General features: G+C 33.7%; 2 protein-coding genes across 2 annotated transcripts in view; one reads left to right on the top strand and one right to left on the bottom strand.

The window, feature by feature from the left end:
- LOC123548655 (uncharacterized) overlaps positions 1–1,052 on the bottom strand; it is a 28,184-nt gene extending 27,132 nt beyond the window's left edge. The window contains exon 1 of the mRNA XM_045336122.2: positions 995–1,052. The gene's annotated coding sequence lies outside the window, so the exon portion shown is untranslated. The remainder of the gene's footprint in view (positions 1–994) is intronic.
- On the top strand, positions 1,049–19,218 carry LOC123550427 (uncharacterized). Its single transcript, XM_053546272.1, has 15 exons — positions 1,049–1,316; positions 1,854–1,965; positions 7,030–7,134; positions 7,870–7,952; positions 8,697–8,854; positions 9,492–9,534; positions 9,925–10,025; positions 12,376–12,555; positions 13,796–13,876; positions 14,292–14,462; positions 14,642–14,709; positions 15,257–15,299; positions 15,883–15,952; positions 16,370–16,449; positions 18,183–19,218. The coding sequence occupies exons 1-15, from the start codon at positions 1,193–1,195 to the stop codon at positions 18,444–18,446; spliced, it is 1,683 nt and encodes a 560-aa protein (XP_053402247.1). The 5' UTR covers positions 1,049–1,192; the 3' UTR covers positions 18,447–19,218.
- The last annotated feature ends 625 nt before the right edge of the window (positions 19,219–19,843 follow it).

Here is a 19,843-nt window from a genome sequence, read left to right on the forward strand (position 1 = left end):
TTCATCAGATAAATTGTAATCGATACAGCCCCAAGAGATTTCTAAGTTGATAAAAATTGATTGTCATTCTTTATATGATATTGTCATTTTTCCATAATAAAAGAAAGAAGAATTCCCAATTAAAACAGTTTTATTTTCTAAATGCAAATAAAAAAGGACAAAAAATAAATAAAGTTAATTTTTATTTTTAAATTAGAGAAGGCAATATGCATATGGCTAAAATAACGAACACCTATAATCATTCATGCATTCTACCCAACTGATCTATATAAGCACTTAGCAAATAAAACAAAACGGTCATTGTCAAATGAACTAAAATGATTTCTGAAACCCTGTAAGACATAATTTTAATGCCAAGACCGTAGAAAGATATTAGTGTGTGACAATACGATGAGAAGTCTAAGCGAAGTTACGAGGCTATAGCGCGATGATTCGATGCAAAGACATAACATAAACATCATACAAACATCGCACTTTTGCATCTCTTCCCTCCGATAAGGTGTGTTAGTGTGATCATACGATGCGAAGTCACGAAGACGCATCGCATCATCGCGTATTTGTATCGTATTATAACCCTCTCCCCCTTTTGTCCAATTGGGTGAAGGTGCGAAACAGGGAGTACACTCACAGAACACGGTACATGTGTCAAATAAAAGAAGAATTGTCATTTGGTATGCTTATTAAACAGTGTAGGTAAAAAAACCCAAAACGTTATAAGATTTTGACCTTATAATAGTTGTACCTTGACTGTAACATGATACGACTTGCTTTTATAACCGTAGTTATACATATTCAGCCGAAAAAGCTATAGCTAAATTTAAATACAACTCGTACAAGGCGTAGAAGAAACAAAATGTCGATATTTTACAGTATAAAAATTGCAAAAATATCATTTGATTTATCGATGATTAGAATAAGAAAAGTAAAGTGTTCACTACAAGTGCTATGTCCGTAAATAGAAAAACGATCATATGGTATATTTAAGCGTACTTACAAGCTATTCAAGTACAGATTTGTTAATATATGTGTTTACTGCACCACTAACTTTTATTACGTCATAACAGGAAGTTTTGAAAGATTGGCTACACGTCAATTAAAAATATATATAACAAATATAGCTATTTCTGCATTATTACAATTTATTGAGGCACAGAAGGAATTTATTATTCCTTGTATTTTTGTGTCTTACTATATGAAAATGTTATCGATCGGGACAGTTGTCTTAGTGTATGCTCTAGTGTTTGGAAATCCATCCAGAGGAGACTATGTTAAAGGAGCTGTCCAGTTTCGGATATCGGAAACTGAGTTCAATAAAGGTATATACTTCTGTTTCAGTTTTCAAACAATGTTCTGTACTGTTATAAAATACACGGTTGTATCAAATCAATGTTATTTAACTTATTCTGATAACGATTAGTACATTGTAAAAAAAGTAAAATCTCATCAGACTACTTGGGGATTTTAAACAATATTTTTGTTTTGTAATGGTGATCAGTTACGTGGATTCTTTAAAAGTACTGATTTGTTCTCTAACAGTTAGTGCAAACTTCCAAATAGGAATCAAAGATGTTGCTCGAGTGACCCTAAACACATGACTCGTCCGAAGATCGTACACGCAACCACTCGATTCAAGGTCTTGTGCTATAACGACTGACCTAATATGGCAGGTTATTTAGGGGCTTATGTACATGTTGAAGTCAAACTTGATTACATGACACGGAAATGACATTATATAAAACCACAAAAAGAACAACTACAATACCTAGTTAATCACACGGCAGCTTAACAAATTAAGAAAACTTGACATACGAATGTGTATAGTTACTTATCATATTTATCTTTTTCATTTTCAGTTGTGAGAGTTTTGTTGCAGCCTAGAGATGTTTACAAGGTTAATGTGAATGAAACAACAATAGAAGGGATGTACAATGGTTTATCTTACGAGTTAACAGATCTTAATGAAAAGTAATTATACACTTACATAGATATTAATCATTGTTAGCAGGATGTATATATAGCTTTGTAAGTAGGATGTTATTACGATACAAAATGTGTCACTATTGTGATATTAGTCACACATTTTAGGTGGTGGGTAGTCTCTTTTCTACAATTTCCTGACTATTCTCCTTTTTAAACTTGTCTTAAGCATTTCATTCTATCAAGTGCTATCACTTAAATATGAATAAATTATATAAATACAAACCAGACTCAAGTTAATTTCGTATCTTCGTTTCACCAGCAAGCATAGAACATTTCACCGCGCCTATTTCCTTATGAAGTCGTTCACCCCGCAGATGTAATACTGTGTAATACTGTAGATTACTAAACAATTTATATTAAGGTAGGTCTGCACGTTTAAAACAAATATTGTTCTATAATGTAGAATTTTATTAAACCATTTTTTTTTCAAAGCAACATTGAATCCGGGTAAATTCAGCCAATACAAATGTAGTTTTGTGTGTTTGACATTTTGTTATCACAGTGGACGATGTAGATTTTAATGACACTTTTCTAACTGCATATTTGCGTTTTTACAATCATATTGTCATACAAAATACATAAATCCTTATTATTTTTTATTTTTCATCTCTCGCAAGAGATCAGTTGGAGTCTTCAAATTGCTTATTTTTTATGTTATTATGTTGCATTATTTTATATTAAACCTATCAATTTTTCAAAATCAACATTAATGGTGGAGTATCGTTAACTGTTTATCTAAAAAATATACGTGAAAGATTCGCAGCATACAGGCATTGTTATATGGTTTCCTTCAGGACTACATTAATTGATAAATATAAGCATTCAGTTTAAAAGTCCATGATGCTTTAATTTTTTATCTTAAAATTAGAGTAAATAGCTCTCCAAAGAGATGTTATGCGTAATGACATGGTTAGAAAAGCACTACTTTTAATATTGCGCATGAACTGTTATAGTCAGAGTCATAAAGGGAGATAATAAATAACAATACAATCAATCAAACAATACAATTCTGATCTGATTTCTGATCTCTCTGTCGTGGGGGCTTTGTATCACCTTGTCCCTCTGGTCAGATCGCTCTGTGTCTGTACTAGTAGAGGATGAATTATGCGCCCTGTGTGGTTGCATTTGAACTATGTAAAGCGCCTTTGAACGTAAAATAGATCATGAAAAGGGCGCTATATAAATCTAGTATAATAATAATAATAATAATAATAATAATAATAGTAGTAATAATAATAATAAAACATGCTAGTACATTCAGCAATATTCAGCAATATTCAAACATTCTACAAAATGTTAACGAAAATATTTATCGGAAATATGATTTAACAAGAAATAAATTTATTTTATGCTAACTAATGAAATACTGTATTCTATCAGTTAAATATTTTCATTTATTTTATGTTTTTCGGTGGTTTATCGAAATATAACGGTGAATTATATCCTGATAAACTCTCTGGCCACTCAGTGAAAATTATCAAATCTGATACCGATTATACGTCAAAAGATTTACCGACGTACATGAAAGCCGAAACAATATGACGATGACGTCGTTTAAAATGACGTCATCTTTGCGATGCTTCCTGATAAAGTTTCCCGCAATTTCGACATTTTATTGAAATAAACCACAACAAAAGTAGAGTTTTAGACATAAAATAAACAAAAAATTGTTGGTAATCGATGTAATATCAGGTAATTTCACTCGTGAACACAAAAGTTGTTATTTTCACTCGTGGCTGCGCCACTCGTGAAAATATCATTTTAGTGCCCAACTGGATGAAATTATAACGTGATATTACACCGAAACCAACAATTATCCTCTATATCTCATCACTAACACTGTGAAAATATTAAATCTATATTTTCACACTGTGAGAGATATAGCTCCGCCCCCGCATACATTGTGTAAGAATTTCAAATTATTTGCTTAAAACAGGATGAAAATTGTAGTCGCACTTTGCTCTTTATAGTTTATTTCTCGATTCAAATTATTTTATTTAATGAGAATTTCATAATGTTATGCAGCAAAAAATAAAATAAAATGGAACTTTATGTTGTGTGCGTCTTTCTAACGTCACAACACGTCTGACGTCATGTCTGTTTACGCGCGCCTGTTTCCCGCGCTGAGATTAAAATTTGTTGCAAAATGCACATCACAACGTAATTAAGCGCTCGTGAAAATTTGTGAAATTTTCTCACTTCGAGGTGAGATATATTCCATATTCACGAAAAACAAACAAATATCCTCTATGTGTTTTATGTTCAATACGGAACATGTGGCAGCCGCATTTTATACAAAGACATACTGAGCCTTTAATAGCAAACTCAAACATAAGCGAAAACATATCAATGCTTTCTCTTCAGAAATTTGCATGTAACGTGCAAAGTATAAATTTATTTTAACCGTATACGGGTGGACGGATAGCTCAGTGGTTTGCACACTGGCCTACCAATCCTGAGGTCGGGGGTTCGATCCCCGGCAGCTACTCGGGAATTTTCAGAAACGCTTTTCAGTGTTTCCCATCCAACTAGAGGTTTACTGGTCAGGAACCCAGGCAATCCTTGCGTGTATCAATATTATACACTGGGCACGTTAAAGAACCAGACTGTCTATTTGCAACGAGCTAGGCTAAGTTAGCCGGACAAGCCTGTATCTGATTTCTGATCTTTCTGTCGTGGGGGCTTTGTCTCACTCTGTCCCTCTGGTGTCTGTACTTGTAGAGGATGAATTCTGCGCCCTGTGTGGCTGCATTTGAACTATGTAAAGCGCCTTTGAACGTGAAATTGATCATGGAAAGGGCGCTATATAAATCTGGTATAATAATAATAATACGCCCACGATGTGGCGTATGCGGGTCTCCTTGTGGAGTAAATGACCCCAGAAACAATGCCAAAAATACGAATAAAGCATTCGGCATTGTTTGGTATGATACGATTACGTCCTTTTAGAGAATAAATATATAAAGATTGAGCAAGACTCCGTGTGGTTTAGGATCAACTTGTTTGTGGAAAGGATTGGAATCACTATCTTATCCTTGCATAACAATACGAGAACACTTATAGGGTTAACAATTGGTTTTGCTGTATGATTTAACAGTTATGATATCTCATATTTAATTTGTTATAGATGTAAAATCTAAGTCCTGTTCTGCGCATAAAACCTGTACTGTGTTTGTGTACGATATAACCTTATATCAACAAATTCAGCAATATTGTTTAAATCTAAGCAATAAAAGTGAAAGAGAGAGAGAGAAAGAGAGAGAGAGAGAGAGAGAGAGAGAGGGAGAGAGAGGGAATAAACGTCAGCTAGTCTCAATAGCTGTGTACAGAAATAAAACGCGCAATACATCCTTAAATATCAAAGTGTGTGCAAATGAAGATTATTTGTAATTAGCTATCGGCCATCTGTATGACATCTATATGACCTCAGATATATGCCAATTAGAAACAATATATGCGCCGCGCCATGAGAAAACCAACATAGTCCATTTGCGACCAGCATGGATCCAGACCAGCCTGCGCATCCGCACAGTCTGGTCAGGATCCATGCTGTTCGCTTTCAAAGCCTATTGCAATTAGAGAAACCATTAGTGGACAGCATGGATCCTGACCAGACTGCTGGTCTGGATCCATGCTGGTCGCAAACGCACTATGTTGATTTTCCCATGGCGCGGCACATATCATCAAACAGGATCATGATTACAATCATTTTGGTCAGAGTTTATTAGACTTGAATTTTAGCGTTTTGATCAAAGCCATTAACTGAAAAAAAAACCCAAACAAACAGACGTTATTCTTGAAGTTGATATAAGCAACTTTGAAGCAAAATATTTATAGAAAATCAGCCCTAGAAATGCCATCTGTTCTCCATCTAATATCATTGATATTACTTTGCAATCAAAGTCAATGCTCTTTTAAGCAGTAGCTACTGAATTAGGATTTCCATTTTTCTTTCAAAATACCTTCATCTTCCATTTTAGGCAACGACACAGACTATAAAGTGTATAGCCCATTTCCCACCCAAAATGTGAAAAAGATGTTACTGGCTATAGATATTCAACAATGAGTACTATATCACTTTGTCCTTGAATAATGAGCATTAATTAATTAAATAAAGATATTATCTAATGACAAATGGTTTCAGATTGTTACAGAAAATGAGTCTATACCCTTTACAGCACAATATGTGTTTTCAGGCCCACTGCGATGACTTTACAATTGTAACTTACAAACTATGAATGTGTTGCATAATAAAGACACAGTTTCAGACTTCTTTGTTTCGGAAATTTTATATATCTCAAACAGTGAGTTTCCATTGAATAAAATCATTGTTTGGAGTATCATCGATACGATTCAGACAGGAAATATATTCCTGTGTGCTCAACAATATGTCCTTTCTTTTCATTGACATCATTTACTTTATTGACCATCATTACAGTAAATACCTAATAAATCTAACTGATATATTTATATAATTATATTGAACAAAGCAAGGCGTGCAGTTCGCACCATGACCCCTCCTAAATGTTTTTAATCTTCATTTTCCTGTCGAAGTGATTCAGTACTTCAATAAATCCTACGATAAGTATCAGTTGGGTGGTTGATGTTATATGTAATTCAAAGAATTTTTAACATTGACTTATACATAAGACCAACGCCTACCAAAGTATCAAGCATGGGCATATCATGTGACTGCAGCTCGGGCAGACAATGAAATTAAAGAAAAGTGTTGAGAATAGAAAAACATTCTCAGACCTATTTGATTCAACCATTTAAAGACTTACATTTTTTTTTGTTTGTTATCTAGGGTTACAGCTAACGCAGCTAGTCAAAACATTTAAACGTGATCATATTACGGAAAAGATTTTCAGTTATTCAGGCAAAGAATTTGTAATTCAATGAATATTCTAAATCTATTCATAGATACAAATGATCTATAACAGGAAGTTGTGAAATCCCTCGCTTTTACTTTTCCCACCTATCTACGTTGCTTTCAGTGTCGCTATATAAAAATGCATTACACAAAGCAAATCTTTTCTATAAATTCAGGTCAAAGTCGCACGTGGTACAAGTAAAGATGCCTTCCGACGGCAAGATGAAAGCAACATCTTTTTCGTCCGGGATACAGTACATTGGAAAACTAAAAATAACCAGGTATTTCCTATATTCTAGTTTCGATACGTTATTTTGCATTCATTAAAACATCATCTTCCGGGTTATTATTTGCAATCGTTGAAGAATTTAAAATCTTCTTTATTCCAAAGCTAATAACTTGCACATTTATTTGCATAAGTATATCTGTTGCTACTCGTCATGGACTTAACAGATAGTTAAAACTTCTTTTATTACTCAAGATTCGATCTACATCTTATCTTTAACTATATGTATGTATATAGAAATGAAGATGTTGACTTTCCAAATATTTAACTCTATGTACGCATGTTTCACAACTGTCCTCTACTCATTAATAGTAATATACCAAATATGTTATTTTATACCACACCCTACCTGCATTTTCCCTTCTATTTCTACAAGCAATGGATATACTGCACCTGTTTACTTGCTGCGAACACTCTATGGTCAACTGTTGTTGTAAAGTCATTTCCGATTTTACACGCAAAGTACAACATAAGGCATCTTGAAACTTGATGCGAGCATTCTATTCCCCGCCCTACATATAAAGTTCTTACCAATTCTACTAAGACTCCAACATAAATGCACTTATATACCAGTCCTTTGTACATTCATTTACATACAAAGTTATCATTATTTGCAAGCACGAAACATTGACACGGCATATATCCATGATACTTTATACACTATTGACGTTGACACACACATATTTTACAAACAAATCAAATTAAAGGATGTCTTTGTTATCATTTTCAGAAAAAACGGAACTGAAGTTGTATTTGAAAGATATATCGACGCATCTTTAAACAATGTGACGTTACAATCTTGGGGAGTCTCCGGTAAATAAATTTTTTTTTAGTAAAATTTCTTGAATTATACCCCTGTTTCCCTTGTTTCTACAAGTTAGTGAATAAGGTGTATACGTCTTACCATGCTATATCAAGGACCATTAAAATAATCCGGTATATCATATACATGTATATCACTCGAGTGATAAGACTTTGTTTCTTACACAGACTTTAGCTTCTTTACTTATAACTTAAAACAATCCTGGTCTTGATTAAGAAGCCACAAAGTCATCAGAGCAAAAACTGAACAAGCCCATTTATATTCCATCGTTTATTATTGTTAATTACCATTCAAAAGCTCTATGTAGATTTTGTTCGTAAAGGTATGTGCATAAAAGCTGACCTACTTTAGTTCGAGGATTTCTTAGGCTGAATCATTTATATCATTTATGTAAAGGAGCTAGAAGGTTTGTTGTGAAAAGGTCAATGGTACTGCTCATGTTAGCCACCTGACCATATGGAAACGTTAAGGTCCGTTGTGTTATTAAGGCAACAAATGCAGCAGTTGAGTCGCCTAGTGACCATACCTACAGAATAGTCTCACCACATAACACCAAATAGATATTGATGTTGATACTGGAGGCTTCTTAAATAGTGACTCAGATTCATGGTAAAGGCATTTCACAGTCAAACCAAGACAATATTAGTTTTGTCATTTTTTACGTAAGCTAAATCATCAAAATACTCAATATTCTAAATAATCAATCTGCTAACTAAACTTAATTTCCATTTTAGACATGCCAGGCAAGGTTGTACCATCAAAAAGTCATCTCCCTTTAGATTTTTCCAACTGCTCTTCAAAGATCGAAAAACTATCGATAAATAACGAGAGTTTACAAAACATGGGTGTAGAAGTTGCAAATGACGACTTGAAGGGAATCTTTCAAAATATAGTGAGTTAAACTTCCAAAATGTGTACAAAATTCCTAGAACAAAAATCAACACTACTGAAATCACTGCTGATTTCTTTTCCTTTATGATAGCGAACCATATAATCTATAGAATTATGTAGTGATACACATAGATTGTCATGCATTATATTAATTTATTACCTTTCTGTTGATGTCATAACTTGTAATCATACAAGAAAGCAAACAATCACGAAATGCGTGAACATTCAAACGGGCGAATTCTGGTAAAAATCTGAGGAACAACCCTATTGACCTTTAAAACCAAAATATGATTTAAGACGACACCTTACGTAAGTATTCACTCTATATAATGTGCATTGGACTTATTCAAAAACTAACACGCCATATCAAATAACTACCATTCAACGAACTAACTTAAGAAAAGCTGATTTAATTTGACAGAATAAATGGTACTCAAATCTACCGAACTGGCATTAAATTCTAACTGAAATAGCATAACCGTCTACCACAGTGACACTCAAACCCTAATTGATATAGAATGGTTTCCTACCACAGTGGCAGTAAAATCTAACAAATATTTTGGCCGCTTACTTTTAAAAACAAAAGCTGTATACATCAACTTTACTCGCGTGTTATACACATACTCTATATATTTCAGGTGTGTCAGATGAACGATGGGAAGTTCTCCCTTGCTTTTGGAGGTAAATCAACATTTGTACGAAATATCAATTGTACTGCTTGTAAATTATCTATCCCGTCAAACATAATTTTATGGAACGACGATTTTGCTATAAAATATGCTTTTCACATTGAGTTATTAAAATTACATATTGAATTATCATAGACACTGATGTTCTGCTGTATATATCATGAGATTATAAGAATTAATGTAATCTTTCAAAATTTTGTCATTAGGATGAATCAAAAACCGTCTACTGCAAAGCCATATTTTGCTATTTACTTTTATGTAAAGTTAAATGTACCTTTCACGTCTTTATTTTTTCACTGATTAAAATCTAACAGTTGTTGATTTTATAATATTTGATCATTATGTGTAAATAAGGTTAAAACTAGATACTGGAATTTTTCAGAGGCAGAGGTTACATTCACAATAGTTGGCCAGCCAATCACTGTAGCAACTGTAGCTTCTGATCTGAAGATTAAGAAAAATGCAATTATCATTACACAGAAGGTATATTGCACTACTTCAATATGATTTGATTACTTACAAGGCATTTGTTTTCGATTTTAAAATTTAGAAGACGGCGATGATGATTGTTTTTTAATTCAGAAATAATGATGTCGTTCAAAAATTATTTGATTATGGAAATTGTAGGTCTATTGGTTATTCTGCGCTGGAAGAATATATTGTATGAGAGAGAGACTGTAGTGCCTGGAATCCCGTTTTATGAAATAACGTATAATTTTAAGATAATGACATTTTGATTGTTTTATTTCTTATTCTATTTAATTCAAATAAAACATGTTTTAGGTTAGAGACCACCAATTGTTTTCCCATAGACTTACATTGTAACATTATGGCGTGTACGGCCTTCCATACATCGAAACATGTATATCTAATTACAAGTTTTTCAAGAACTATCTTAGTTCTACCAAAATATCGGACGAAAAACATATGAATAGTGATACTTTATTTAAGTAATTTTCGTGTGAATGAGATGACCCCCTGTTTACATCATTGACATGGCGGGAGATATTCGTTTGATAAAACTTTTTTTAAATACACATAAAATGTAGCAAATTTTGTCAAAATGTATAATAAAATACTCTAAATGCAGTGAAAAACTATCAATTTTGAAAAAATAATCACTTCCTGGGTTTGTTTACATGACTGACCAATCAGAACGCACAGACGTTACCTTATTCCCAGGTATACACTTACCTCATTCCCAGTAAGTTCCCTGTACTTTTTTGAATTGGTGGTCTCTGACCTATAGATGAATGTTTCGTATCACATTTTCCAATTTTACAGTGATATTGTGAAACATGATCCAATACCAAGTGTCTTACAAAGTTTCATCAAGAAATGTTCAGTTTTAAGAAAGATATGGGCAGTTTACTGAGGTCACCCCCTGTCGATTTATATGCCCAGACTCAGTCCCTGTCGTCGTCAGATTGCAATTTTTCGTGAAAATTTCAGTTGTCTGCTTTTGATTTGACTTGGAAGCTGAAATACGATTCATTCCGTAAAAAATAGAAATAAGGTCTAATAATTTTGATCATTCTCTAACATTACAGAGATAAAAAATAATCCTTTTTGTCCAAAAAGCTCAGATAAAAATGGGCACACCTGTTAAAAAAAAGAGGCCAAATTAAAAAAAAATCAAATTTCACGCTTATTTTTGCACGAAAACGTCTTTCTACACCATTTACAACAGATTTGTGGCCATTTACATTACCTGTGATGACTTCCGACGAAAGTCATGTTTTAGCTCTATTATAGGTTAGAGACCACCAATTGTTTTCCCATAGACTTACATTGTAACATTATGGCGTGTACGGCCTTCCATACATCGAAACATGTATATCTAATTACAAGTTTTTCAAGAACTATCTTAGTTCTACCAAAATATCGGACGAAAAACATATGAATAGTAATACTTTATTTAAGTAATTTTCGTGTGAATGAGATGACCCCCTGTTTACATCATTGACATGGCGGGAGATAAGATATTCGTTTGATAAAACTTTTTTTAAATACACATAAAATGTAGCAAATTTTGTCAAAATGTATAATAAAATACTCTAAATGCAGTGAAAAACTATCAATTTTGAAAAAATAATCACTTCCTGGGTTTGTTTACATGACTGACCAATCAGAACGCACAGACGTTACCTTATTCCCAGGTATACACTTACCTCATTCCCAGTAAGTTCCCTGTACTTTTTTGAATTGGTGGTCTCTGACCTATAGATGAATGTTTCGTATCACATTTTCCAATTTTACAGTGATATTGTGAAACATGATCCAATACCAAATGTCTTACAAAGTTTCATCAAGAAATGTTCAGTTTTAAGAAAGATATGGACAGTTTACTGAGGTCACCCCCTGTCGATTTATATGCCCAGACTCAGTCCCTGTCGTCGTCAGATTGCAATTTTTCGTGAAAATTTCAGTTGTCTGCTTTTGATTTGACTTGGAAGCTGAAATACGATTCATTCCGTAAAAAATAGAAATAAGGTCTAACAATTTTGATCATTCTCTAACATTACAGAGATAAAAAATAATCCTTTTTGTCCAAAAAGCTCAGATAAAAATGGGCACACCTGTTAAAAAAAGAGGCCAAATTAAAAAAAAAATCAAATTTCACGCTTATTTTTGCACGAAAACGTCTTTCTACACCATTTACAACAGATTTGTGGCCATTTACATTACCTGTGATGACTTCCGACGTCAGTCATGTTTTAGCTCTATTATAATGTGTGTGTATATTAATAGGAAGCTTTTCAAAGACATCCCACTGAATACTAGTACTTCATAAGAATGCTGTAACGTGTGCATTTTATACTCTTAATTGTAGGTTAAGACATCATTTAAGAAGGAGAATGAGCTGCCGAATTATATCATACATACTCCCACTTCCTTTCCTCTGCCAGATTCATCGAGCCAACCATTTGAAATAGTTCTACAGGCGAATGTTTTCAATGAACTCTTCCGGGAATTCAAGGAAAAACTTGGAATAGGTGTCAAGGAAGTGTCGGTTAGTTCCTTTTACTTTATTATGTACACTCTTCACTTGAGGAAAATATTTGAACAGGGCAGAAATGGCAACAAAATCTTTTGAACTTTTCCAGAAGCCACCATCGATATCAGTATGGCATCTGTTTACTTATGTTACGTTATTTTCTAATCATGTCCATCCACATCTTCCTCTGCTTGCTTTTGAATGGACTTAGTACTAGTTCAGTCGCGAGCATTTTCTCATTAACAAGGTTATGGAATTGTGGATTGTTGATGTTTCCTTTTTAGTTGATAACTTCTTCTTCTTGTCGTTCACGGTTCAGTTGATAAGAAGCTAGTTCATGATACTCGTCTAATGGATGACTCCATGTTCTACCTGTTACTGAGCCAGTTGATGAATGAATGTTCTTCTTAATACTCAGGTAGATGATTTCACATACAACTTGAAATACAGCTAGTTGATAAAAGCTCGTTTTGTTGACACCTGTCCAGTTCATGAATGTATATTGTTAATAAAACGTAGCTATAGTTGACCAATATTTGTTTTACTTGAGGCCAGTTGATGAATGCATTATCTGCAATATACTCAACCGGATGATGAATGCACGAACTGCTTGCTACCCAGCCATTTAATTAATGCACATTTCCTTTAAAAGACTCAGCCAGTTAATGAATGGACGATCAAAATAAAGTCAGTTGATTTTCTGCTTGAGACTCAGTCAGTTGATGAATGCATGTTATGCTTGATGGTCAAATAGTTACCGAATGCATGTTCTGTTTATAATAAGTCAGCTAATGAATGCGCGCTCCGCTTGGTTCTCAGCCATTTGATGAATGCTCAGCCATTTGATGAATGCACGTTCTGTTTATAGGACTCAGTCACTTGATGAATGCACTTTCTGTTTATAAGAGTCAGTCAGTTAATGTTTTGCTTAAGACTCAGCCAGTTGATGAATACAAATTCTGCTTGATACCAATCTAGTTGATGAATGCATGTTCTGTTTACATGGCTTAGATTTTTAATGAGTGCACTCAGCTAAGTTACTATTGCATGTTCTGTTTGATACAGTGCACCAAAACAACTGAACTGAATACAGTGAAATATTAATTTATATACGTATCAGTAATTGTAATTATGAATAATGTGAACACTGCTAATTAATCATCTGCTCAGTTTCTTTATTTCTAAGTAGTTACTATGTTTTTATCGAACTTTCATATTTCATATTCTGAAATAGTGTATGTCATTTTTATTTCAGCTTGCAGAGTTGCTTCCCAACTTTAAACAGATTGCAGAGCTCGACACACAGGGTCTTTACATGAGTATTCTGTTCCCAATGGTGAGGCAAATAATAAAAAAGCTATCTGTGTTAATTGAAATACTATGGTGCAAAAACTGTCCTGACCGACCTCAAAGAACAATATATCCTTGAATTTTCATTGTTTTTAACTGTATTCACTGGATAAAGTTATAACTCTTTCATTAGCAACATTGAAATTATCATATCATTAATTGAGACCAATCATCAGCCACCTCTGAAGCTTAATGTCTATTTTGTTTCTTTTAAGATATCAGCTACATATAACTATTAACGGGGTAAATGCATTTTCTTTCAGTAAAAAGTATGGTGATCAAAATACATTACTTTCAGCACCATTTATCGTTGTATAATTCCCCATGTATTCCATACACATAACAACTGTTTATGGTATGTAAGAAGAACCAATGATTTTTTTTCTCTGAACTAACTATAGGTAGGTAAAAAGTATCCCAATGCAGTCGGCACAATAGTTGTATCGGACGCCGACATCTACTTTAGTGTGAAGAATGGGTCAGTACAGATGCACTTTGACATAACCACAGCTTTATCTGTCAAGCTCAATTGCGATAAGAATAGAACCTACACTGCTCTTAGCTTCACATTGGTAAGACCAGTTTTAGTCTCGCTTAGTATTCATGTTTCACTCATAATATTTATGTTACTCGCGTGATATTTACGTTACACACATGTACATCTAGAATACAATTGTGGGCGATAAGTTATTTAGAGCATAATTTTCTCTTTCGATTGAAGTTTGCCAAATCACTTTTATTTTTATTTCAGAATTTGTTTTTCCCTGCCCAGATTGGCTACGATAATAAATATCTGACCATGAAAGTTCATAATTTCGGGTGAGTAAATTTAATCGGAATATATGATTTCCGACTCGGATTTCTTCTGAATACTACCCACATTGTTATCTTGTAAGTAGTTTTATTAAATACATACATACATTCTGTTAAAAATATGACTTGTATTTCACAGTAAATACGAACAGACAGAACAAAATTCGTATTGTACCTTTTGTATTGTGGGTTGCCAGACATGGTTTCATTTTGACACGCATGACCTGATTCAGTTCAACAAATAGCGTACACAAACACCATTCAGTTCTATTTTAACATAGATAAACTTTGAAGATGTTTTATTAAACAAAACGTTGGAGGTATATAATAAAAGGATCATCATAATAGTTGCTAGATCTGTGTTTTTGTATTCTGCACGAGTGGAATTTGCCAGGTGGTCGAATCACACTCGGAGTGCAAAATCCTAGATCAATTTACTACTGAAATAAACCTATTATGATCATACCTACTTTTAGATTCTTCTAAAATACTTGTATGTGTATCAAGTGTACGCTGCGTATTTGTATCTACTGTGCGATTATTTCTATTTCAGGGGAAACTTTACCGTCTTGAATTCAACTGTCGGTCATGTATTGGTAGGTTTCTGTTTCACTTTCTTTTCTCTGTGAGATAGGAATGTTTACTATTTGTATTTATTTATGGAATTCCTGTGAATAACATTACATCCAGCGGACTCATGAAATCTGTACATTTTATGTTATTTTTCTAATTCTTAAATAAGTATACACCTCATTATTTGTCTGTAATATTAGTCTCAATGCCAATATAACAAAAAGAATTATATCATAGTTACTCATTAAATATATTATTGAGTGTCGAAATATATATATTTTTACTTTAAATGCAAACGTTTCTCTTTGTTCAATCAAACTTTGCAATAATATGCTTCGTATGAGAATTCGTCAATAGTGCGGTTCGTAAGCATGCCTGCATTATGTAGAATAAACGTGGCTGACTTCAAATGCCTCCACTGGATTCGAAACTTTGCTTGGGTATCTAAAATTCTTTCATGTGAGGAAGCAATCCAGCTGGCCTAATGAGGGTTTGTTGTCTTACCCTGGTGCTCGTCTGTGCCTGACATAACAAAGGGGTGCCTTGGATATTCCTTCAATAAATATGTTACCCATTTATTTTAGATTACAATATTGTATATTTTAGGATCGTGCATTGACCAGTATGTTATACTCTGCGCCTTACTACGCTTCTGGTTCCTTAGATAAATTCAATGGTAAATATATGGTTTTCGTCGTTTCATGAATGTAGTATCAACCAAAACAAGCAAAAAAAAAAAAAAAAAAAAAAAAAAAATATGTGCAATTTCTTAATGAACAGACATTAGTTAAATGCATTATATAATTTGTACAAGAGTTCTACATATTGTTTAGATTTAGGTTATGGTAAATAGTTCAATGAATGCACACCTTAAGTCAGTTAGTTAACCTACTTTCAAATAAAACGGTGAGTTCGGCAATGTACTAACGTATAAGCGGATCAGTATCACCAGATAAAAATATTAATAAGAAAATAGGTCAGATCTTGAAATCCCTCGTTACTCTGAAAAAGATACTTGAACTTTGTATCAAGGAGTTTTATTCTGGTTTGCTTAACGTAGTTCCTGACTTTCTAACGATGCTATTTTTTTCAGACATGTTTCGGGGCATTCCTTTACAAGATTTTCTGCCAAAGGATATATTTGCAGTTGTCAAATCAGTTTCTGTAAACAAGGTATAGCTTACAAAACATTTCGCATATGTTGTAAGTCAAACAATTGCTACATTTTGAAAGCCTTCTCATAACAGAAGCTGTGAAAAAAAAATTGTTCCTTAATTTCATAAAGGTGTTACATGTATTAATTTTTTCGTGTGCGTTGTATTGTATCGGAAATGCTCTGGAGACCCGCATCTGTCCGTCCATCGTGTTCGCCCTATATATTCTTTTCCGCTTTGAAGACCGTCAGTAAACTGTCAGCAGTTATAGCATACTAAAGATATATGATACACAGCGTTTTTATGATATATTTTATATTTATAAGAACATTCCGTTATTAACATAAGCAATTTAGATCTAGCGTGCCTCACAGGGAAAAGCCTCAAAGGGAAAAGCCTCACAGGGAAAAGCCTCAAAGGGAAAAGTAATCTCACTTGTGATTATGTTGTCACTAAAATACACATCTGACCAGACAATACATACCTAATTAAATGAGACTTTCAATGTAAATCTCAGACAGACAGACAACTTGTACATGATCCCTTACATAAATCTTTGGTCGGTGCTTTATGACTGGTCAGTAATCGTTATTAATGAAGTAATTTAACCATATGTATATGTCGGAAGGTGATAAAATCTTGGTGACTAACGTTTCCACACAATAGAGTAAAGATGTTTGTACAAATATTTAAAAGTAAAATCCAAATGAAGTATCGCACTACTTCACGCAATTGTTAACCTTATCAATGCGATGTGCAGAGCGCACAGCTCATGGCGCTAGGTTCAAATTCAAGGTCACACTTGGTGGTCAAATTGCAAATAGCTTAAGTTCGAGTCTGCTTCATGTCGTGAAAACTGCATGGAAGATTTTCATTAGGCTAGCATCAATTTATAACCTCATCAAGTCAATATGCAGATCACATGACCTAGGTTACTAGGGCCAATATTACACTTAGAGGTCAAAGATTAATTTGCTAAAGCATGCGTCCACACCACATCGTCTGAACAACCATCAAGAATTTTTCACTAGCATCAATTGTTAATCCTATCCAGATGGCACGCACAGCCCAGGTCACTAGGGCCAAGACCAAGGTCATTCTTGGCGGCAAAGGTCATCATAACAGCATATACGGTTACTTTCTCTGTTCCATGTCGGTTATGAATCGCCATCAGTGATTTATCTAGTTATATTTTGTTCTGTCTTAGTCATGTAACTTTTAAGGGACCTGATAAGAACTTCTGTTTAAGTAAGTGATTTTCATATTCTGTTACAATAGAGTATTGAGGTCGAAGCTCTTTTCCAATACAAATATGTTTCACCTTCTTGTACACTTGACGTCATTGAAAACGCAAATGCAAAAGGTTTCTGGATTTCAAATGAATGAGATCATCAGGTTGCCTCCCCGAGGTAAAAGCCGATGCAAGGATAAAATATTACGACATTTTGAGACGGATAACATTTTTATGCAAAGTATACTGTTGGCCGCAAAAGAATGATAAAATACAAAGATGCAATCGAAAAAACAAGGTTTCAAGAACGCAGCCTTTCCGAAAACAAACCCTACATATCAGTGTCTATCCGGGAATACTGCATTTTACTTCTAATTCTAGATACACAAAAACACATGCGGGTCTAATTTCTGCAGTAGAATCTTAATTGCCCTATGCCAACGCATTTATAGAATTGAGTTTTAAATACATCAAAAATTTTATATTTTATTTTGGCAGGTAAATCAATTTTATCTTTACAGAATTATGTGATAGTCGGTGGTAATTTATCTCCAACCGATCCTCAGTTACCAGTTCTAAAGAGAGACAAAATAAACTGGGCTGGAAAAGTGACCGAGGACGATTTGTTTCTATTGGGACGAGATAAGACACCGGAAAACCCCGAAGGATTTGAATTAAAGGAAATAAACTGTAAGAAGCCACCTATCGTTTATTCATCAGCGAGCTATGCTGGATATCAAGCCGCCCTGGTATGCTTTATGGTTCTCATTTTAAATGTGTGGTAAGCTATGAGAGATCAGATCGTCTGCCCATGTAGTTCGCAGGCGGCGAGGATGGATGAAGAAACTCAAGCCCACAATCAGAACTATTATTTTTCACAAATTAGGTGTATTCTTTATATAAAAATACCATTTCCAGTGTCTTTTTTACTTATTAGCAGTGAAACGGACTTAAATCATGCAGCTTTCCAGCTTGAATAAGAAAGCATATTTTCTAGTTTTGACTTGACATTGCATTTTCGTTAATATGTACAAAGGGCAACCGAACTGTGAATATGATTGCGTTAGATCTTTACAGCTTCTTACACGAACCTATGGATGTGAACATGTTATTTTACACTAGGGTTTGGAAATTTTAACTTTTTATGAAACTGAGTAGCTATAATGTCTGTTTCTTCGTTTTCAAGGATGGGTGTTTCAAACATTAAATATAATAAGACGTTTTATTCAAAGTTTACGTAAAATATTTATTATAAAACATGTATATTGAAAAGAAATACATCAGTTTATATTATATTTTTTACCAGAAGTGACCATTTGTAAATATTACACGAGATGTAGGTTTTTGTCGGTAATTTTTGTTCATGACGAGTTATTACTCAGACTATTGTTTCTGTCGTGTATTAACTGTTTTATCATGATCTGTGATAATTTTTGGTATTTTCTTTTTCAATTTTGTTTTATCTTATTCAGATGATTTAATATATTAAATTTGTAAATAAGTTTATAATAAATACTTATCAAAATAACGTTCATAGAATAAACTCATTTTCTTTTATGTGTATCTTCAGTTGTACATGTACTTTGATTTGTTTTGTTTACACTTGGTGCAGGACACTCTGTGACCGAGTCGTTAAGACATTTGACTTTGACTCACTTGTCCCCATATCAGTTGATTCGAGCCCTTCTTGGGTCTTCAATAGAGCAAGCCATCCAGCTAGCTCATGGGAGGTTCTACCACTGCGCGCTCCCATGCCTGAAATAACGTTGCGTGTGGTTTTAGGGGCTTCCTCTTCCATAAAAGCAGGAAAGTCTTCATGACGAAAGCGTATCGGTTTAATATAAAATAGTCATGATAATGGACCAGTAACGACACTCAGCACGAAAACGCAACCATCCTAGGTGTCTTGTGTTCGAAACCCAATTTGGAACCAGTTTTGATATCTAATATTTTGCCACGAAATGGATCAGTGTGTACTTCAAAGTAGTCAACCGTGATATGATTAATTTGTATAAATAAACCTACTGTATAGTTAGTAGTTTCCGTAACAAGGTTTTTCCTAGTTTACGCTTTACATATTATCTGTTCTGTTAAGAATAAGACAATGCCATTTATATTATACATGATTTAAAAGAACTAGTGCAATAAAAGAAACTTTTTTTATATAAAAATGATTGAGTAA

The sequence above is a fragment of the Mercenaria mercenaria genome, chromosome 6, assembly GCF_021730395.1.
Source record: "Mercenaria mercenaria strain notata chromosome 6, MADL_Memer_1, whole genome shotgun sequence".
NCBI classification, from domain to species: domain Eukaryota; kingdom Metazoa; phylum Mollusca; class Bivalvia; order Venerida; family Veneridae; genus Mercenaria; species Mercenaria mercenaria.

Coding starts and splice junctions, on each gene's coding strand:
- LOC123550427 (XM_053546272.1), top strand. CDS start 1,193: ATGAAAATGTTATCGATCGGGACAGTTGTCTTAGTGTATGCTCTAGTG. Junction 10,026..12,375: donor CAATTATCATTACACAGAAG/GTATATTGCACT, acceptor TCTTAATTGTAG/GTTAAGACATCATTTAAGAA. Junction 13,877..14,291: donor TGAGTATTCTGTTCCCAATG/GTGAGGCAAATA, acceptor AACTAACTATAG/GTAGGTAAAAAGTATCCCAA.